The 22,820-nt window shown below is 47.0% G+C and overlaps 1 protein-coding gene across 3 annotated transcripts in view; it reads right to left on the bottom strand.

Annotated features, from left to right (window-relative positions):
* Positions 1-22,820, bottom strand: part of GPC1 (glypican 1) — a 202,788-nt gene that overhangs the window by 13,513 nt on the left and 166,455 nt on the right. For all 3 annotated transcript variants that reach the window (XM_029963676.1, XM_008930216.3, XM_025896134.2), the window contains one exon: positions 14,988-15,379. In XM_029963676.1, the coding sequence (XP_029819536.1) occupies positions 14,988-15,379 (392 nt within the window). The remainder of the gene's footprint in view (positions 1-14,987; positions 15,380-22,820) is intronic.

Here is a 22,820-nt window from a genome sequence, read left to right as displayed (position 1 = left end):
CAGCTCACAGGCACTGCATGTGCAGCCGGTGCTGTGCAGAGCTGACTTGGGAGGTGACTTTGCCACCTTTAATTAAACAGCCTTGGTCCCTCAAGCACAGAGCCAATGCAGGTGCAGAGCCCAGGAAGCACGGCCACAGCCTCTGCAGCACATCCCCCCAGACCATCAGCCATGGGACAGCATCCCCCTCCAACTGCTGTGGGCAAGGGGCTGTCAGCGCGCTGAGGGGTGAATAACAACCTGGCAGACCCTGCAGAGATGCTGGCAGAGCTCCATGCCTCCCCTGTCTTGTTGCTAAAGTGTCTTCTCCTTTGTGGTCTTTTTCCATCTTTGCTCAGATCCATTTGCAATTCCCTTGTCAACCTTTTAAAACCATTTACAAAAATAAAAATGAGTGTCTGCATGCAAGTCTCCCTTGGTTCCAGGTACTTGACACTCACAAGGAGCTCAGAGGGGAGAAAAGTGATGAAAGGATCAAATCTTGACATGGAAAAATCCCTGAGCTTTGAGCTGCAGCTGCAATGCTGAAAACTGCCCTGATCTCTTTATTATTTGTGAAAAATACTTTGAACGTATCCAGTTCTGAGGTACCTTTGGGACAGTGTGAACCTGCTGAGTTGCAAGAGAAAATCCCTAAGCTTCCCCTCTACTGAAACTGCACAGTAGCACCCCACTTGCAGTAAGCCTCAGAAAAACTGATGCTGGATGGTGCTGAGGCTTCATCGGGCAGCAATGCTTTAAAATAACCTCGTGAGAACCTTTTACACGATGAGGACAAAAATTTCTAGGATTCAGAGAGAGAACCCAAACAGAGCCTGCTTCAGCCAGAAGCAGGTCCTGAGATGACTCTGGATAAACACTGTGTCCCACTGTGGCCAGAGGGGTTGAGCCTGGCAGGGACCCCTCACACATCAAAGCTTTCCTTGGCTTCCTGGACTAGCTTTCCGGCTCCTTCCTGAGACAACTCCCACAGGCAGGTCCCAGTGCCCAGCTGCCATGCGGCTCAGTCACCAGGAGATGGAGGCTCCATCCCGCTGCACCGCATGGCTGCCACAAGCTTCATCCACGGGAGAAGCGGTGAAGCCACTGCGCTTCCTGCCTCAGCGATCTCAGAGGGGATGCAACAAAGCAGAGGGACAGGCAAACGTCTCAGGGTTTAAATAATCATGGCTGAATAGTGACTGAAAGGCAACAGGTAAGAGCACAGGCTGTAGGTGCAGACCTTTCAAATCCAGATCATTCACACAAAAAGCAAGGGATCCAGCTGGGAAAGGAGCTGTGACCTCCCCTTCCCTGGGCAGGGCATTGACGTACATGGATTTGACAGTGACACTCCAACACAATCACACAGCCTGTGCAGGCCTGAACACAACTTTGTCCCTGTGTTTTACTGGCACAGCCCATCACTGCTCATCCCATATCCAGCCATGGCCCTGGAGCACTGTAACCTCCCACCCCACAGACCAGCTGCACAGCCTAGCACCGGCAGCACAGGCGAGTCGCTTGGGTGAGCCACTTTCCACAGCACTGATGGGGACAGATCACTGTCTGCACCTACATACCTCCATGGTCACACTGCACAGCCTTTTGGAGCGCAGGGAGATGAGGGGCTCTGGGTGGAAAACAGGAGTGCAGCATTGCCTGCAGGAAGCTGCCCTGAGGCAGTGCAGGCCAGCCCCCTGGGGCAGAGAGGACAGTCACCAGCAGGAAGGACACAAAGCTACTGACACCCTGCCAGAACCTGTGGGGTACACTGAGAGAGGCAAGAGACATATTTTGGCTCAGAAAAGCATCTCCAAGATGCTTAAAGTATGGTTTAAACCCAGCCCTGCACTGGAGCTACACAGGGGTGACCACAGCAAGCCATATTTCAGTGAAGCTTGTGACAGGCCCAGTGGGCATTTCACAAGTACTGTTGCTTGCAGAATTCATTCTGGCCTCTGCATTTACTTTGTGTGTGTCAAAAAGGACCTTCACACCCTGAGCTCGGCACTCACTCTCCCACTGGAGAGTGACCATGCAGGGCCACCCGTGCCCGGCCACCCCTCAGAGCTGCAGAAGGGCAGCGGCCACGAGCGCCTGCTCCTTGGTGCCCACCCACTCCATCTGCCCTCTGGCACGGCGGGCGAGTGGGCAGCTGCCAAGGCTCCCCACAGTGCAGACAGCTGCCTTCTGTCCTGCGGCCCACCTCCCTCCAACCTCTCCTCGGCTGTCAGCCAGCCACACTGCCTGTCACCAGCCACACCACCCACCACCACACCGGTGCCCAGGCAGCTACGGTGGGTTGCTGCCACTGTCTTGGGGCAGTGGGTGCAGGCAACAACGGTGCCTGAGGCTCAGGCTCAGCTCCTGAGAGTCTGGGGGGAAAAAAACCCTGCTTCTGCACCTCAGCAAGGAACATTTCTGGACGTCAGAGGGAGGTGTGTGTGCACTGGCAGCCTGTCACTCTTACACGGTGGCTTTTTCTCCTGGAGGACAGTGCAGTGCCCCACTGCCTCACAGCAGGCCCCTGCGCCCTGCCCCACAGCCTCTCCTCTGAAGACAAGCAGGTGAAACATCCATAATCAGCTGATACTCTGCTGAATCTGGCAGGTGCCAACTGTTCAACTTAATCTCTTGGCAGAAAGGATAACTATTAATTTTTTGTAGGTGCATGACACCAGGCTTCATTCCCTTTCCCCGGAGAATGACTCCAACCTCTCCTGTTGGCAGAAGCACTCCTTTGGCACAGGGAGGCTGCAGAGGTGAACCAAGAACAGAGGGATTAGAGAGCAGGAAGAGGAATCTCACAGAGTATTTTCTCCATGTTTTGCTTGGCCGGAGCTCAGTTTCTTATCGTTCCACCCAGCCCATGGACTACTGCTCCACACAGGGCACAAGGGGGTGAGGGCTTGGGGCTCCCAGAGCCCCTCCCAACCCTGATCCTGCACCATCCCTTTGAGGGACTTGCAGCATATTAAGGAACAGAGCCCTTCAAATATCTCTTAGTCCTCATGGATTAGTTTGCTGAAGTTAGCTTCCAGGTTTTTTTCGTGAATGCTGTGTCCACTCAGGGGAATACCAGCCCCTGTTAGGAGGGGCTGCGCTTCCCTCCCAGGGTACGGATACAGTAACACAAGCAGGAGAGTGCTGCAGATCCCCTGCCTGCTCACCTGTAGGGCACAACCAGCTCCAGCAGTGGCACTGGGGAGAAGAGCTCCTTGGGTTGGATATGAGGGACCATGCACCTTCCCTCCATGCCAGCTCCCTCCAGAGAAATGCCTGCACAGTGGGAGTGAGGCAGTTTCTCCAGGCTGGCAGGAGGTCCAGATTGACCTCCACCTGCACACTGAGATATCTTGACTTCCTAGTGGGTTTTGCTTTCACCTTTCAGTCTTCAAAAGAACCCCTGCCCAACAGCTAACGGGTGCCAGCTGGAGAGCACTCCAGTTTCCCAGTGCAGAACTGCAATAACTGATTGATCAATAAGCAACGTCCTCCATTCACCACAGGTGGCCTGAGGGCAGGAGCATGAAAACTCCTGCAGATGGAGTGAAACCTGACATAATTGATTCATCTTTAACTGATCTGGCACAGCATGAAGATAGTACATGACAATAATTGATTTCTCTAAGTACCATCAACCTGGCCCGGCCTGTGGCTGGTTCTCCTTTAAGGACACTTTAGTGGCACCTGTAGTCTTTTCTTAGCTCAGTGACCTAGAAACTGCATTAAGATGTCAAGAGAACAGGCATAATACATTGGAGAAGCCATTTCCAAAGAATATGGAAAAAAAAAATCATTATTGAGAGGTATGGCTTGGAGCCAGGGAACTCATTCACTTGTCAGAGGTATAAATAAAAATGCAAAACAAAGCTAAGCTCAGCTTAAAAATACATTGATCCTATGTCATTGCTCAGTTAAAATCCACATACTCAATTCTGACCCCAGTGACATCCATGGGTACAGTCCTTTAAAGTACAGCCAGTGATGAAGTGATAAGGAAAAAATACTATCTTCTAAGATATACCCAAAATAGGGGACAAATCATATTAAGCAGTAAATCACTTTAAGTAAAACTACTTTACAGTTGGAAATACAGTAGTAACAATGAGGTAATGCAAGGGGAACAGGTGGCTGCCTTATAAAAAGCCCTGTTCCACCATAAGCACTGACATTTCAAGGAGGTTGTCATCAGGTATTACCCCACGACTGTGCTTGTAGCCAGGGCCGAGCTCTGTGCTTTTCCACGGCGATTCTCCAAAGCCTGATGTGCCCATGCTTTGTTGATGGAGCCCCCCAACCAGATGTGAATTGCTGGAGGGTGTGAAGGACCAGGAATCAGAATGGAGAAAATCTCAGAAGTGGAAAAAGATGTACAGTGATTGAGAGGACTTTATGCTACAGACTTTACAGTTATTATGTATACACATTGTATGCTTCCCCAGAATTTGTACTTCCCGGGCATGTCCCGGCCTGTTCACCTCCCTGCTCCTCTGTTTCTCTGCCAATTGGCTGGAGAAACTGCAGAGAGGGGACAGCCTCCATTCGCCTCTTCTCTCCCCAGTTCCTCCCACCTTCCTCCCTCATTTGCCCGTGTCCCTATCCTGGTTTGTCCCCCCGCTTGTCTGTCTCATGCTCCGCCCTATGGTCTGGCCCTTTCCCTTCCCGAGCTGATAAAAGATCGGGTGCACATGTGAATAGAGCATTCTACCTGCATCCCACCCTTGTGTCTAGAGCATTCTACCTGCATCCCACCCTTGTGTCTAGAGCATTCTACCTGCATCCCACCCTTGTGTCCCGTACCCGTGCTGTGCCATGGTCCCATCCTCCCCTTTCGGACCGTGGCAGGAAGGAAATGCTTTGCTAGAGCCAAGGACCTTTACAGACTCTCCTGTCTCATGTCCTGGCCAGCACTGGAGCTTGCTCACAGGAATTTTGAGCTGGGCTTTGCCGTGTGACTCCTCGGCACAGTGTTTGCTCAGTAACCAGAGGAGAACGGGCACGTGTGGAGATAACAGGACAGAACATTGAGAACACATAATTCTCTATTCTAAGTGGCATCGGTTTCCTTAATTTTTTCCTCCTCCTGAGCAACGTTTAAATCAATTACAGTAAAATGAATGACTTTCACAAGCCATTTGCTGAGTGGATGGGCTGGGGGATTAGTCGCTAGCTGGGTTCCTTGCCACTCCCCAGCCAATTTAGAAAACATTCAGTGTGAAAGGCTCCTAACAAAAAAAAAAGCTTCTGCCCTGTACTTTATTTGCTTTCCAAGCAGAGAATCACAGAAACACAGGAGGCTTGAGGATGACAACCTACTCTCTCCCTGCGCGCTTAAGGAGAGTTAAGTTATTCTTCATAGGACCTAAACATAACTTTGGAACAGCTATACATTTTCTGAAGCAAAAACATAGGGAGGAGAAACTACTTCTAGATGGGGAAAGCACTCAGCTCAAACACAAGACACCACTGCACGAGCATTTGATGGACCAGAGACACCTGAGTGCAGACAGCTCTTGGGAGGGCTTTAGTCTCTGTAGGACACACAGCAGCAGGGCAGCACTTTGGTTGAAACAGGCTAGACTTTTCTAGAGGAAAAAGCCTTCTTATCCTTCTGCACCTTTAAAGAGCAAATCAAACTTTTGATTTGCATGTTCAACCCAAGTTATCCATCTTTGCACACCTACACATGCTCACAGGTAACAAGAGCACACCTTCTAAAGCCATGGAACCCTTTTCCCTCAGCCCCACCACGATCTGTTCTTTCTCCCACTAAAGCTCCTACCCAGGTTACATGCTGATTTTCCAAACAGCACCCACTGATTTGTAGACCTCTTTACAGCGTAAGAGTTGGTGCAAAGAACAGTGCAATTCCTCCTGACCCTGGACCTCACTGAATATGGAACAGTGGAGGGTTTTTTACCCTTCTGACATGGGATGTCAATTGACAGGTCACACAGAAGAACAGAGAGGGGCAAAGAGGAGACACATTTTCTGCCATTACCCTAATGCCTACTGCTTGGGAAAAAATTCAAAGCCTCTGAAACCCCCTGAGCAATATCAGGGCACAAACAGATCATGGAAGCAATGATATGAGTCTTATGTGTTATTGAGTTTTCATTAGCACTCAGCTAAAAGCTGCTACGTCCTCCTTACTCCAAAAAACATTTCTTTATCCAAGTCAATTATTTCCTGAAAAGGTGGCTGGAAAGACCCAAGTGTAGGATGCAGAGAAGAAGGCCTCAGGGAACTGCAGCCAAAGAGGCACTAGTGCCAGCACAAGTTCCACATGTCACATCCAGGAGTTACGTGGTGTTTTTGATCAAGCACTGCTTCTCCTTACCCCTCCCAGCTTCCAGAGGAAGGTTGAGCTTTAGGAAGCCACAGGACAATCATTTCAACAGTGGCAGTACCGAGCTCCTACCACAGCAGCACAGTGTGTGGTTAGGCTATGCCACCGGCTCTGGATGGCTTCAAGAGGGTGAGACTCTTCCTGGGGCTGGTGGCGGGTCTCCTCCTGCTCCCATCAGGAGGTGGCCAGCTCCTCCGGCACCCAGAACCTGCAGCCAAGCTGCAGATGCTGCTTTTGAAGTGCTGGCTTCAAACAAGGGAAAGAAAAAAAAAATGAAAAAAAAAATCATCCAACCCCAAATCCTTTCTCCTTTTGAAGCCTGGCTTAAAAGCAAATGAGAACTTGCAGCCTTGCTGCAATGTGATGGGACTCTTTGGCCTTCAGGGGCCTTTAAGTACATCTGAAAGGCATTTAACACCAATAAAATAAGCTGAACTCTTGATGGTATTTTTCCTACCCCCCTTGCACATTATCCCCAGGCTGCTGTGAGCCATCTGTGCCCTGCTTCCCAGAGGAAGCAGGGTTAGGTAGAGGGGAGAGATTCAGGGATGGAGAGGGAGGCCTGGGTGAAAACTAGAGGCTGCTGGAAGTGTTGTCAACCCACTTGGATTGTCATGGGGACATGGGCAGGTCAGCTGATGGGGTGAGAAGCCTGAGCTAGTGCCTAACACTGTTGGTGGAAGTGCTGTTTTGTGGGCTTTATTCCCTCTAAAAATTTTGCCCAAGGGAGTATTAGGTGATTTGCAGGGAGCTCTCTGTGGGGTAGAGTTGGTGTTTCCCATGCTGGACCATGTCCCTGCTCTCCCAGCCCCTTCCTGGCTCTAGTCTCTGAGGAGCAGGGCAGACCCAGCGTGTGGGCACTGGGTCATGCAGCACCTGGCTGCGCTTTTGGTGTGACGTGGAGTTGGTAGGTGTGAACACAAAATACCTCCAGACATCAGATATCTGTCAAAATGTGCCTGCACTAACTGCCAGGTATATTTTCCCAGGCAGAAGGCCTTGCTGTCTGAATGGCCATTCTAACCTCCAGAAGTATCAGTTAAACCCAGTCACATGAGGCAACTTAGGTTTCCAAACCAAGGGGTGCTTTGAAGCCAGCAGAAAGCAGCTGAGAGAGCAGCTGGAGAGCTCCCCAGGTTTGGGGCTCAATGCAGCCCCATGGGCAGCTGCAACCGAGGAATTTGTGGTGTCCTCACTTACCTTCTCATGTGAATTTTAAAGGCAGGTGAGAGAAGTAAAGTAAGGTTTTCTGCCAGCTGTGAAAAACCTTTTCTCGGAAAGTGTTTAAGGGACAACAGGTCAGCTCTTCAAGCCACAGATCAGGCTGTGTGTGCTGGGAAATGCAGGTGGGTATTCAAAGCCACTCCAATTACCCCAAATCCCTCTGCTGGGATACAGTTGTCAGTATGAAGAACAGCAGCTACAAAAAAAGGCCAAGCAGAGGAGCGGATCCTGCCAGGTGGGCAGTGAGGAGCACTGCCGAGCTTCCCACGGGATGACTGACAGCCCAGGAACGAGCTTGGAAAGCCAGCCTTGCTCTCCTTTAGCACAAGACCAGCACCCAGAGGACAGTTTTGTGTTTCACAGGGGAGCTGTCTGGCTCTGTGATCGGGGCTATCTGCAATGTGGCAATTTCACATTGGGAAACATTTCACTTTTACATCATCCCCACGGAAGGACCCTCAAATATTACTATAAAAACCAGAAAGACTGTGATGTTCTTTGCATCTCCACGTGTGTGGAAATCAGGCTGTTCCACGCACTGGGCAGTCAGCGCCCAGTCTCTCTGGTGAAAGGAGCGGGAGCTGCAGGTGTGCCCAGCCCTCAGTGGTGCAGTGAGAGCTGGTGTGGGGAGCACACTCTGCTCTCTCCACCACATGGTCAGCAGCTGCCTTGTGCATGTTTATGCCAGCCCTGATGTAATTAGCACCTTGACGTGTGTTAAATGAACCAAGCTTTCCAATTTTTCAGAGTAAAACTCTAAAAGAAACAGCTGCAGGGCTGACAGAAATATGATTCTTTCAAAGTCTAATGAATTGTATAATCACTTCAGTCATTATTTTGCATCTTCCTTCCATAAATGCACAGCCACGAGTCCTTGGAGCACCATGAGTTTTAGGCCTCACCAAACCTATCATTCAAGATCCATGTTCCCAAACCCCTGTCAGGGATCAGAAGCAAGCAGGGCACAGGCAGAGTGTGCTGGGGGGTGGCTGTGCTGGGGTCTGATGGCAGTGGTAGGACACAGATGACCTCATCACAGTTCAGAGACCCTCTCACTTTCACCTTACTGCGTTCAGCTCAGCACAGGGGCAGGAACACACAGGATGGAGAGTGATGCCAAACATGTGCCGTTCACACTCCAGCACACTAGTGCCACTGTTAAGCTGAGGGCAGAAAGACTGCCTGGGCCCAGCCCTGCTGCCCAGAAGCCAAATGGCCATTCTGCAGACTCAGGAAAAAGACATAAAAAACATGAAGGCTGGGGGAGTCCAAGCAACCTGGGGCAGCAAAATAGGGAGCAGCGTTGTCCCTTGTCTCCCTCCACAGCCAGCAGTGAGGGCACTTCAAGAGGGCCATGGCGATGGCTCTAGAGGCAGCACCTGCAGCTAACTGAGAGGATCTATGTCTTTGGATTCCTGTCTAGTTCAGATACTAAAATGAGGAAGATTTATGTGGATAGACAAACTGCTGTCATGTCCTCTCAATCTGGAGGAAAATTCTGCAAGCCAACACCTGCCTATTCCATACACTCCCTGCTCTGTTCATCTGACTCAGTTATTTCCAGCTGGTACAATCTTCAATCCTTTGAAAAGTAGATTCAATTGACTTTAACCACCAGGTAAATATAGGAGACATATATCTGCTTGCCTGCATTATTTCTGTTCTATTCAGAACACCTATGGGTTTTTATCCCTGAAGGATTGTGATTGAAACGTAATAAAGGATAGAAATACTGAAAAGTAATATGTGAAATACATAAGAATGTGTTCAAGACTGCATGTTCCCCATCCAGCTTGATTTGAATCTGTCCAAACAAATTCCAACGTTATTGCAAAATTCCCTCCCTAGCTTTACATGCAGCAGTGCTGGAAAGGAGCAGTGGTGTGTGTGGAGCTGTGGGAGCTGCTGCACCAAGCAGTTTAAAGCAAGAAGGCAGCTAATGGCAGGCTGGTGACCCAGGGAGCACAGCCGTTCAGGGAAAGGGATATGAAGCTCCTGGGTTTGCAGAGGGAATTGGGCTGATAGGAACTTAGAACTAAACTGTTTTAAACCATGCAATCCCACATACAAGCTGCCAGAGACAGCTGGGCAAGAGAACGAGGCACTTCAGTAGAGGTGACGCTGCCCTTGGGAAGGAAGGGAAGGTCCCAGCCCCCTGGTTGCCCAGTCGAGGGCAGGTCTGGCAGCTGTGCCAGAGGCTGCATTGGCAAAAGGGAGGCAGCACAGGAGTTGCTGCAGAAACCAGTCCCTGAAGGTGCAAGAGCTTATTTCAGCCTGCAGCCTCAGATGGTGTTCACAGACAGCCGTGTCTGAAGTACTGCAGTGTTCTCAACCCCAGGACTTCAGTCCTCTTCATCCTCCTCCTGAGTACAGCCAGTCCTACAAAGGGTGCTTATGGCATTTTGAACCCTGAATTGCTTCTGGGTCTGCAGAAGCACAAACTTTTACACAGGCACTGACCAGCTCATTTTTGGAAAACCTCACCAGTGGTTTGCTACGACAGAAAGCAAAACCAAGGAAAAATCCCAGCCTGCTCCAGCAGTTCTGTTTGTATCTGGGTGTGGTGAGCTCCTTCCCACCTCAATCCCTGTTGGTGACACCAGCACCTTTGGGACCTGCTGCTCCCCACTGCTTGTGCCCCACATAGAGATTCTGCAGGACACAAGAACACACACCTCCGCCATGCAAAAACTGGACAGCTCCAAAGCAAGAGGTGGGATAACACCCAGTAAAAAGGAAATAAACATGGGGATATGAGGGTATTCCCACCACTCAACAGTGCCATGGAACAACATTCTCATAACATCTATTTACAAGCACTAATACTGTCTTTTAAGCATCAAGAGAAGGTCAATTTAGATGAATGCTTATTTTTACTACAAAAGTGAAATCCTTTAAATGAAATAAAATGTTATTTATGGTTTTATGTACTTGCTGCTGATGCTCTGAAAAAAGATCAGTCACTGAAAAGATGGAGATGTGCCACTGAGCACATGGGACAGGAGTGTTCACTTTACTTGAGATGTTTTAGCACAGTGGTTTCCTAAGTGTGGGAAAAAGATTACATTCTTCATTTTATTCAGTAAGATCAATCTTACTACTTCACTGAAAAGGAACTGGAAGCTGAAAGACAGAAGTCAACTATGTCGTTTCAAGCTGTGGAAAAAACTGGGTATGAAAAATGGCTGCAATCTTGGAGGACATGAGGACCAGGAACGACCATACTGTCTTTATTATGTTATTGACTTGTTGGAAATGCAAAGCATGTTTAGATAAACATTATTTTCCATATGTGTTCAGCACATTCACTTAGCCATTAAAAACATTTTAAAAAATTCTATTTTGGGGCCTTTTTAATTGGAATTCAGTTCCAATCCAAATGCAGCTTGACCCACCATGTGTTTAAAAATTACTCATATGGTAAATAGGAAAGCTGCCACTTACCTTATTCTAACATAAAAGTTTAAAAAATAAGGCTGAAACGTATTGTGAGATACAGGACTTCTTAAATATAAATGTACTGATAGACAACTTTAACTGGTAAAAGGAAATACAAGATTTAGTGAAAAAGCTTACAAAGAAAATCATTATATTTTGTTTCAAACTCAAATAAGAATCAGACTTAAGAACATCTCCTGAGAAAAGAAAATGCAAACAACTATTAAAATTGATTATTTGAGTAAGTATTTCTTGATTGCATAGCTAGTGTTGCTTCACATCAATCTCCACTCCCTTGGGGAAACTTAAAATTTAGAAACAAGAACCAGTGAAGACCCAACAAAGATTGTCATAATAAATAATTTTCTGACTGACGAGCAAAATTAATTTCAAATTACTTCCTCTCCCTGCCTTTGGAATTAGAACATACTTCTTTACTCTTTCTGCACTTTCCTGCAACATTCACAGGTTGTCAGGACTGCGAGGGGAGTTTTGGGACTCTGGACATTCTTTGCCATGCCCAGGGCAGCTCTCCTCCCTGTCCCACCAGTGCAGCATGGGCATGGCTGCAAGGACCCTGCACAGTCTCACTGCCCTTTTGGGGCATCCTGGTGCAGACAGGGTCACCTCTGCTACCTGGTCCCCACAGCACCATGTGCAGCAGTCCTGGCCTAAGGCTTAGATGCCTCAGCAGTATTGCAATGTGATATGAAACAAAACCAGCCAGGACATTCCTGTTTATCATGTTGCACCTCCCTGAGGATTTTCTGGTTTTGTTTTTTAAGGGGTCATCCTCAGTCCCTGCCATTTCTATCAGCTCAGTTTTCCTCCCCTCCCCAGTATTTCAGTTCACCCCCACCATGTATTTCCCAGGGGCACGTTCTCGCTGGTGAACACGGCATCTGCTTGCACCAGTGTGGATCTCTGAGCAGCAGCTGGCAGGCAGCAAGTCTCTCAGCACAAGGCCTTCTCCTGTTCACATGATGCTTGGAGTTGGAGCAAATGCTGGTTTTGGGCGCCTGCCAACCTCACAGCCAACAAACAGGATCCTAAACAGAACTGGGATATTTCTTTCCTCTTGCCCTGGCAAGCAGCACAAGGTGGCATCCCTGGGGAAGCCCCTTCTCCGAGTGCCCATCACTAGGGACTTTGTGGCTGCTGCTGTTTGGGTATCTTCTACTTTGTGCAGGCGATGAAAAATGCACTTGGCATTGTGCAGCTTAAATGAAAACCTGCACTTTGTGCTGAAAGCACAGCTACAGAAACACAGAACCTGCACGTGAACACAGAGGTGCTGCCCCAACATCCCCACCCAGGCGTGGCCATGGCAACCCCTCACTGTGTGCCAGGGCAGGTGCCAGCCCTGCCAGGCCACCTGGGCTGTGAGAGCCACACCAACCACGTGTGTGCCCCGGGTCCCATCCCACTGCTGTCAGTGCTGGGGCAGGTCTGTGGCAGCAGCCACGGCATCAAAAGTTTTAGAACTCGGTGTCAGAGCCCGCAGTCTGTCAGGGTGACTTTGCTTTGAAAGTTTGGATGGCAGTAAAGATGAAAAACGGTTTTACCATTTTCTCCCCGTCTGCCCTCAAACTATTTATGCCCAGCAGGACACAGAGGGCCTGCTCCCACCACATAGCCCCTGTTCCTATTCCTGTATGACTACTAGCCACTGGCCAAGGGCTGCCTGAAGCAATGGCTTCCTCTGAGATCGGAGCAGCTGAAGGCTGGGGATGAAACACCCCTTGGGCACAGTGGAGGCATAGCAGGGATTAAAGAAATCTCCTGAAATCCATGCCGGTAGCTCAATCAGGGCAGACTCTTCCCCACTTTAAGACAGCCATGAAATCTGGCAAACAGCATCAGTCCTCCTCTAGAGTGCCCAGTAATGCTGACTCTGCACAAGGACCTGAAACAGCAACAGGATATAGGGGATATACTGACACACTGCACTGAAAGTATCCGAGAAGCTGAAACCAGGAGGGTTTTATTAGAAATCCACAGTTTTTCTGGGATTTGCAAATAAATAAAACTAAAGCAATCTGATTTTTTCTGAAGTCCAAAGCTAGGTAATTTTTTTCTAAGTGTCCTGGCTTTCTCAGACTTCCTGACTGAAACACTCACCAGTGCTCCACATGAAATTTCAGCTCAAAGAGCCAGTTTTAAAGACTACTGCTACCAGCTGACAGGAAAGTCAAACTCCATTTTTTGACCTTAATAAAAGTCTTATACACTTTCTTCTAACATTGTAAGTATAAAGCAACATGAAAAATTACTAAAACCAGGGCACCAGTTGTGGGTTGAGTCCAGCTCTTCATATCCATTTGACACAAGTGTAAATTCACAACTAATAAAGGAAATTGGGTAAACCAGGCCTTTTGTTTGAGACACAGCTGAGGGCTACCAGGGCATCTGTAAAATGGATTTCTCTCCTTAGCACTCTCACCCCTTCTTGCCTAAAGTACAGGGCCTGAAGACAGGAGAAATGGGCCAGTTTTGGTCCTCATTACAAAATCGGCTCTCAGGGAGGCTGTGCTGAGGTTTCCCTACTCAGTTCATGCAGACTGTGCTACAACAGCAAGACACCAGGCTAACTGCAATCCCATGGAGGGCTTCTGTGAGACAGGAATGGTTGGGACCCTCCTGAAAGACCCTCCATCCTGAAGGAATGGGCTGGGGAAAGGCTGAGGGAAAAGGAGGATCTGTGACTCGTCATGTTCCCCACATCCTGTTTGATGAGTGATCCCCAAGAGAAGAAGAATTCAGAAAGGGGGGAGTGGAATCAAAATCCAATGGGTCAGAAGCCTGCAGTTGCCCTGCCAGCCTTTACCCACCAATCTCAGCTACAGGCAGGATCATGCCCATAGAGCTCGAAATCTCTGCCATTCAGAGGATTTATGAAAAGTATTTTACTTTTGTCCCCCTGAAATTACATCATTCTCCTCTTTTATCTGCCTTAAGTGTCAGGAGAGTGTGATGTTAATGAGATGTACAAAGGCTTTTGGGTAGCTGAACAGTTTTATAGTCCCACATTGATAAATTAAAGCATTTGTCACTGTTACCACATTAATGTTTCTTCCAGAGATCAAAGTCTGGATTTGCTGCATTGTGGTACCGTCCTCTGCTATGCATTACCACGCGTTACCTTCTGAGAAAATGAATTGTGATCCTGTATTTTTACATTCACAGTTTAATCACACCCTGATTGTCATACCTGCTGATTCCCATCTCCACGTGCACTTATGCAAGCCATTTTTGCAGTATGGATTTTCTCCTTGATACCTGTTTGAAAAGCCTGAATATCTTGTTTCAGGACAATCACTTTCTTCTGGCTCCGAAAGGCTGCTTCTGCAGCAAAGAATACAGACAACTTCCTTCCTTCTGGAACCCTGGATTTAGTCATGTTAATTTACATTTATATAGCACCTTTCATCCCTGAAGATCCCTATGCACTTTAAAAACTCCCTCTTCTCTGTACACAGAACCTGTACAAGTAGACACAGCTACGTAAACAGACACAGCAGTCCCACCACTGACTGCTGAAACACATCCCTCCCAGCATACTTGTGGCAATCCACCAATGGTGCAGCATTATCACCATCAAGGAGGAAAACAAGGCAGAGTGATTTAGAGGCACAGCACTTCCCTGTCAGGGAAGCACAAGGAATCTAGGCAAGCAATGGAATGGCTTTACAGCCTGGGCAACTGACATCTCCTTGGCACTCTGCTACACAGGTTAAAATCAGGTAAAGACTGGTTTGTGGTGAGTTATACCTTGCTGCCTCAGTGCTGCTTTCAGTGCTTGTAGAAGTCCAGGCTTGCTGCTCCCTTCCACTGCAGGGGTGACCTTCAAGCAGTTTGTTTTATAAAACTGAAAAGTACCTGCCTGCTTTTTAATGAAAACGTAAGGGGAAATAACCCCCCTCCCCAACGACAGTTGTTGATTAGCTCCTGCCAATCTGAGGGTGGAGGAGAAGGGAGAACCCCAGCATACCTGAGACACCTTTTTGACCACGTCGCTGCCCACCAGAAAGCCCTGTGCGTAGGAACGTGCTGCGATGAAGGCTCGGGTTGCCTTCACCTTCAGGTCCCTGGGAACTTCCCCAAAGGGTTTGTGTTGCTCTGCGTGTTTCACCATGCAGTCCAGGTACTCATCTGTGATGTGGTACTGGGGATTCATCAGCTTGAAGAGCCGCTCCAGCAAGCGTGTCCAGAACTCATTGAGGGCCTCTTCCAAGTTGATGTTGGAGCTGCGGTAATAGCGGCGCAGCTCGTTGTACAAGTCCTTGAAGACCTTCATATTTTGAGTGTACAATTCTCCATACATACTTGGAAAAGCATCATAAAGGGCCTTTTCTGACTTGTTCAACAAATCCTGGAAATAACCTGAAAAACAAGAAAAAGGAGAGGTGATGTATTCCAGAGAAGCTGGAATCCAACAGGCTGTGTCATTTGGCAGCATAACTGAATACCCTGAGAAAAGAGAAGGGCCCTAGTAGAGCTTTTCCTCCAGCCGACCTTACCCCTCTCTCAGACTTGAGACTTAGCTGAGAAGATTGAGGGAGGAACCCCACAGTGCCAGAGAACCATGGTCAGGGCCTGAGGGTCTGTCAGCCTCACCTAGAACCAAACCTGAGTCTCTCTGGGTGCAGAAGGTGTCACAGTACTACTCATAGGTTTTCTTCACAACTGGCACTGCTTAACGCATACCACAACTTGCCACATGTCATTTCCACAGCCCTGGTGAGATGAAGCAGGGCTGCCACCACCAAGGGTCCCAACCCTTCTCAGAGCCACCCAGCCAGCCGGGCTCTGAGGCACAGCCTGCAAAGCACGTGCCAGTCCCAGGAGCTGCGGCAGGAACAGGCATGTCTTTCTGTGGATTTCAAGACAGGGCTGTACCCAAGGGTTTGTGAACTGAGGCCAACATAATCATGTCTGAGACTCTTATCCCATTTGCTTTCTTGGATGTGCATCCTGCTTTTGTTTCGGTAAAAATAACTAAATGGTTTTACAGCCTAAGTTCAACAACCATAGATGTGACAGAAATGTAACTCTCTTGTACGTACAGCAGGGTAACGATGACAGATTTGACTCCTCCCTTAATAACATCTTTAGGTATTTCAACTGCCAGCTACCTTCAGGCTGAGAATGCACAGTGGGGAACTCATAGCAGAACTGGCCTGATTCAATTTATTGATTTACGTGAGCAACTTTAATCATCATTTAAGTCAGTGAGAAGCAAAATAATTTAAATAATAATTTTCATTTCGATTACATTTGTATTTTTAAGGCCTTTTTGAAGCAAACCTGATTATACTATTCTCTAAATCTAAATTACTATTATTTTTTTTGGTGATGCATGATAAGCTCTAGCTGAAGAGAAACTGTTACTCAATTAAAATCAAACAGCATGTATAAATTAACTCCACTGTGCTAGGCATATAAGGAAAGAAAAAAAGCTTCTGAAAAATTCATATTGCCTGTACAAAGCTTTATTAAACAAAGTGCTTTTTTAGGGAATGGCGCTGACTACAATTAAAGATCTCTAAAATTGTAGAACTACAGTTCTATCGTCTTGTTTATATTCAGGGACTGGAAGCACCATACAAGCTTTCCTACAGTAATAATCTCTCATTGGCTTCTCAGATTTGAAGCTGAAACTCAATAAGTGGATCAACCAGTGAAAAGACCCTTTGCATCTTCACCACAGGCTGCTAATACCAAAACTTCTTGTACTATTTTAACAAAGACTATTTTAATTAAGTATTAATAGCCTGGCCTCCTCCAGCCACAATTGTGCGCTCCTTAATACTTTAAAATTTGATTTAAGTGCTTTTAAAAGACTGCGAGTAAATCAGGTCTTAGCAAAAGTCCAGTTCAATCACTTCTGCAGAAAATAAAAATATGTTATCTAAAATGTTGAATAAAAATTGGTTTTCAAGTGTACTTTTGGAGGAAATTTATTCTTATTCAACCTGATCAGGTTGGCAGTTTATATCTCCAAACATTTGTACTGGGATCCTTCCATCTCTCAAATGACTGCTCTGAATGTATTTCTACACCTTTCCTATTGAAACTGGATTTCTCCCTGCAGACACCAGGTTGTCAGGGCACCTAAGCCACCTATAAAATGACCTTGTAATGGGGGGTTCTTCCCAGAAAAAAGTCAAAAGCTGATCTCATCAACAAGTGCTTTGCTGAAGACTTCAGTTTAATAAGAAGAGATGCTGCAGCATGTGCCATCCTAACACAGCTTATCAAAGCCTCTCCTCTGCAATCTCAAAAGTCACCCTCAAAAGGGTGACTTGAGCCCTGCTCTCTGCCTGAGTCCCAACTCCCACTTCCCCACCCCAACTGCCAGAGAGGACCTCTCTCTCAAGGCAGGACAATCTTGGCAAGCATTCCTGGCACACACACAGGACTTATCCTGGTAACCCTGACCCACTGGCCTCTGCACAGACCCTAACTCTGAGAGCCATGCTCTGTGTCCAGCACAGCAGCTGTGTGCACCCACTCCTGGGAGGTTCTGGCTACTCCACCAACAGGTGAGAGCTACAAGAGGATGATTTGCTCTGGCACTGCTGTGAGCTGACTCAGGGCTCATCCTGCTGCAGTGCCACCTTATCTTTTTGCATGGGCACCCTCCCCTGCAGCATCTCCCTAGGGGCTCACAAGCCAAGCAGATGACTGCCAGGCTGATAGTTTGTCCCGGCAGGATACTTTTCCCAACCTGACTAATCTGAGGCGGCTTCATTTCGGTTGCCACAGCCTTCCTACCTGTACGATGAACAAAAATTGGCACTCACCTCCAACAAACAAAAAATACAAAGTTTCTCTGATGTTGATGAGGTGTATAAAAGCTGCTCTGTATTACTCCAAACACTGCTGGATGCCCATTCACGATTTAATTAAACTGAGCTCAAACTCTCTTTCTTGTATAATGAGTGGTCTCTTCTCTGACAAGAGACACTAACTGAACAAATTGCTCTGCAATCCAGGTACAACATGCAGCTTTGCACTCACCATCACAAGGAAGAAAACACCAACACAGTCCAATTTGTCAATTCAAGGTAAAATTACTTTCTTTGTATAGCTACAGGAGAAACAAGATGTATATTTTCCTGTCAAAAAACTGGAGACTGCTCTCAAAAAAGTCCAAGCTAATTAAGGGCTGATGAACTGTTACTTCTCCCCCAAGTCGGAGAAGACCAATTACATACAACTCGTTTGTGGCTGGTTCTCAGAGAGTTCTTCTAGATCTCACACACTGAGGAAAAAAAATCTACACTAGCTAGGGAAAATTAATTACCAATTAAGTCTAAATGTGTTTGTGATGAATGGCTGAGCTGGCAGGGAATTTAAATGCCCATTTTGCAGCAATAGAAGGCACTAAGAAGTAAGGTTTGTCAAGAAGGATGCACAGAAGCTTGTGCCAACTGCCCTGGTCCTCGGCACAATATTAGCCAAGATCTCCAACTAACACTGCATCTTCTCCTTAACACTCCCTGCCTGCTGATATCCAAACTTTTAACGTGTTCAGACGTGTCATAGATAAAGGATATGCAGGGCCTTGGGATAAACAACTTGCTGAAGCACAGTTCACACATCTGCCCTTCTACCTTGATTTCAGGTAGAAGGAATTATTTATTTGAGGGAAGCACCCCATCATCTGTAGCCATGGTGGGTGGTCAGATAACCTGGTCAGAAGTCTCTAATAATACAGCTGTCCCACTGTTTCTATCAGAAGTTACAATGACCACTTGGCAAGTCCATTTGGATGTATTTTGGTCCACCACTGCCGGGTCTGCCCTGGCTCCCAGAGCTCTCTTGATTAGAGAGCTTAGCTCAGGCAGGGCACAAGCACATGGAGGCAGTTTCACCCAGGTCACACCCTGGACACATCCACAAGGCTCCTGAGCTCTGCTGATACCACGTTCTCCATGCCAGGCTCAACCTGTGACTGCATTCATGCACTGTAGCATGTGGTTTCATCAGCCTCAGGAATGGCAGGGATGGAGGGAAAGGGCTCACGAGGAGCCAGTGCTGCAGCTGTAAAGCACTTCTGGCTCCAGGAGCCTTCCCTGCACTCCTGTCCCTGGGAGTAGGTACACAGACAGCTGAGGAGGCTCTGCAGAGGCCATCTTCCCTCTGAAAGGATGCATCTGTTTCCACTCCGAGTCACAACAAAAAGTTACAGATTTTGTGTGCACCTCTGTTGAAGAACTAGACATATTCTTGGCCTCTGCCAGCCTCAGGAATTTGACAGTTCTAGCCAGAGATACCTTCCTGTGAGTCACCTGCTAAATCCATGACTGGGCTTCCCCATTTTCAAAAAGTTTTCTCCAGGAGCCATTGAACAGGTGAGTCCTTCCTTCCTCATCATTGCTGGCTAAGGGATTCACAACACCCAGGAGGTGACTTTCTAACACCAGTACTTCAGACAAATCAAACTCAATTTTCTCTGGGCAAATGCAAGGCACAGCTCCTCAGCGAAGGCCACCTCTACAAGAAACACCACCTTTCACCCCGTTGCTGCAAAGTATTCAAAAGAAAAATAAAATGAAATGGCAGTCTGTTGTTTTTTTATTATTATTGTTATTGCCTCTCACTTCCAGGCTCAGAAACAAGACAACCAGTTTTGCTCAAAGGCAATTTGGCAGAAGCTAGGTCTGAAAAAGTCTGCCTCAAATACAAAAATGACAGAAAGTTATAAGCAAAGACATGAAAGGTTTTTACAACCAAGACAATTCTGCCACCTTGGCCGCTGTTTCTCTTGCTGTTGTAGTGGCAAAAAATTTTCAGAGAATTAAGTTTTCAACCAGAATCTATAACCTTTGCATTCAAGAGAGATTGTAAGTCCCTACCCATTCCCCCGCTTCACAGCTTCCCAGTGTTCGCAGCTCATATTTTCACAGTTTCCACGTTTTCACAACTCTGGATTCAAATTGGGAAGCTGTGAACAGCACAGCAGGGACCCGCAGTTTCTCTCTGAAGATGGAAAGTTTTGAGTTTCTCCTTTATCACTCCCTCCACCCCCAAGTACTTTATCCAAGCTCTTTGATACCATTTGATTACTCAACATCTGGAACACACTGGGGCTTCTTCAACTAATATAACGATGGAACGGGAATGGATGTAGGAGGGAATGAAGAGGTCACTGAAGGAAGAACACCCAAATGCTCCTTAGGCATGCAGCAGAGGAGGCTTCAAAACACATCAAATCTGAGAGGCATGCTAGAAGAAATAGGAGAGATGGAGAAAGGTGACTGAATTACTTTCGATGTGAATATTATTAAAACCTTAGGCAGAAAACTGCAGCACAAAAAGTCTGACACACAACTGGAAAGAGATGAGGGAGGAAAACACATGGCTCAGATGATGCCATTAATTCCAAAATCCGATGTTAAGAATGAATATGGTCCTAAAGGCAGGTTTAGCATTGGATGACTGGATTTGATGAAGACCTTGGGCAACCACCTCTACCTACATCTGGAATTCAGTCATAATAGGAAGGCTGAGGGAAATATGCTCACCACTAACACCGTTATCATGTTTCAAGAAGGCTGAACTAAAGAACAGGAGAGGAAAATTAGCTGTTTCTATGGTGTCCTGAACCTCAGTAAAAGCAAAGAAAGAAATAGGATGGGGATGTCTGCTAGAGCAGAGCTCCCTCTCAGTGCCAGACCTGTTGGTCTGAGGCTCAGTATTTTCCTGGGCTGAGTTCCCATTTAATACACTGCTGCACTTCTCAATACCAATTTGCTTCTCCAGTTGGTTCTAATGGTGTTCTTGCAGTCAATCTACTATTAGAAGGAATAATTCAGCAACAGATTTAAGCCATTAAAATCCAAATCTAATACATTCATGTCTATTTTATTCACTTCGGCAAGTATGATGATATTTTATTTATAAAATTGTTATTACTCATTCCTAATTTAAGTACTACCCATGGCTGTTCTGAAGAGCTGATACCAATCCAACAGCAGTGACATAATCTGGTTCATACCTTAGCTGAGTGCTGCCTCAGGAAATACCCACAGAGAGACTGACTTAAGCTCCATGTGCAGATAGCCCTGCATGCTGCAATCCTGATGGCATTTTCCTAAAGGATCACCTCTCTCCTCACAGCTCCACACTCCTGTGAAACTGCTGCTCTAGTGTAGCTGCTTCCCCAGTCCTGGAACACCCTGGAGAACACAGTCCCTCCCTGCTGTATTCTGGATCACTCCCATCTACAACATCTCTCCCAACACCCCCCTCTTCAGTGGCTGTGATCTAAAGGCATCAGGACAAACTAAGATTAAGACTGCAAGGAAAAAGCCCAAACAAATGGAGATAAAATTGGCTTTTATCTAGAAGCCAAAGGATGAACGATGTGATGAGTGTGCCAGGATGTTAGAATTATGATGCCTTTAGGTAGTACAACTTCAAAATGTTTAGGATTTTCTCCAAAGAGCCACTTGACTGATATCTTCTCTGCACACTGTGTCCTGGGACTGTGTGCTGAGAACTGCATGGGAACACAGGACTGAAGAGATGTTGTGGGCCAGTGAAACAAGTAACAGCTCTGCCTTGCAAGCATTGATTTTGTACTCTCCTAAACCTGCTCAGTGACCAGCATAACAGCAGTTTGAGATTTTGCCCTCATTCCTGTTGGAAGGCTGGTCCAGAGCACCTCCTCTGATGGGTGGACTCCTTTTCTCAATTTCTGGTCTAAGTTCATTCTTTATTCACTTGGTCTTTGCTAATATGGTCTATAGTTTCAATTGTTGTTTTTATTTCCTAGTGTTCACTCTCCAAGACATTAATACACCAAGTCCCACACTTCTCAGCATCCGTGCTGCCTTGCTACACAAAGGTACTTTCCCCTCCTTACACCTGACAGACTCTCCAGTCCTCTGGATTGCTCCACTGGCTCTTCTCTTCACCTCTTCTGCTTGGCATTAACTTTCTTTAACTGTGGGTAGTCAGAACTACAAACAACATCTCCTTTTCTTCACTGGCAATAACACTGTGAATACTGCAAGAACTACACTTGTCTTTTTTGAGAATGCATCACATTAGCATTTCACAGGCTTTCTACCACCAACTGCTACATCCCCAATTCTCCCCTTTGCTGTTTCCAACCAATTAATCCCCAGCTGTAGGCCTCACCGTGGAATATTGAATTACACCCTATTTCTATTATTTTGGTTATCGTGGTTATCCACTATCCTCTTCAATAGTGACAACTTTTCCCAGCACTGTGTTACCAGTCAATCTCATGAATGCATTTCCCATCACTGGTGCCAGTTTTTAATGGGGCTGTTAACCAGGATGGGATCTAGGCCTGTGTTGAGAACCACAACTGGGACCTCCCTCCAGCCCAGGAGCTCTTCTTTCTACACAATGTACTGCTGCTGCCCCCTTAGCTAATTCACCTAATAATTCCTTTACTAATTTAATCTCCTTCAGCTTAATTAACTACTCAAGGCATAGATGCAAATATCTTTGAAGCTTCCTGAGATGGATTAGTTGATAGAACTGACACACCAGGAACAACAGTGAAAGCAGGCAGCTATAGAGGGTTTGACTGAATCTCTACAATAGCTGTCTTTGGGTAGGAGCAGAAGTCGGCCTACCTTTAACTGCAGACAGCAGACAGCTTGCTTCTTGTGTTAGGGAAAAAGAAAGGTTTTGAGAAAACAAAAACATTTTCCTGCAAAAGAAAGTTGCTGTTGCATGAAAATCTGTTTTGGAGCATGACTCTGCTAGTGAGAGGCCCCAGGAGGAAGCACCTCCAGTCACTCCAAATAAACTGTACTTCTTCTGCCAGGATTTGGAC

Source organism: Manacus vitellinus, unplaced genomic scaffold (assembly GCF_001715985.3).
Source record: "Manacus vitellinus isolate BGI_N305 unplaced genomic scaffold, ASM171598v3 scaffold_60_pilon, whole genome shotgun sequence".
NCBI classification, from domain to species: Eukaryota; Metazoa; Chordata; class Aves; order Passeriformes; family Pipridae; genus Manacus; species Manacus vitellinus.
Note: the sequence above shows the minus strand (reverse complement) of the source record. Positions and strands in the feature narration are given on the sequence as shown.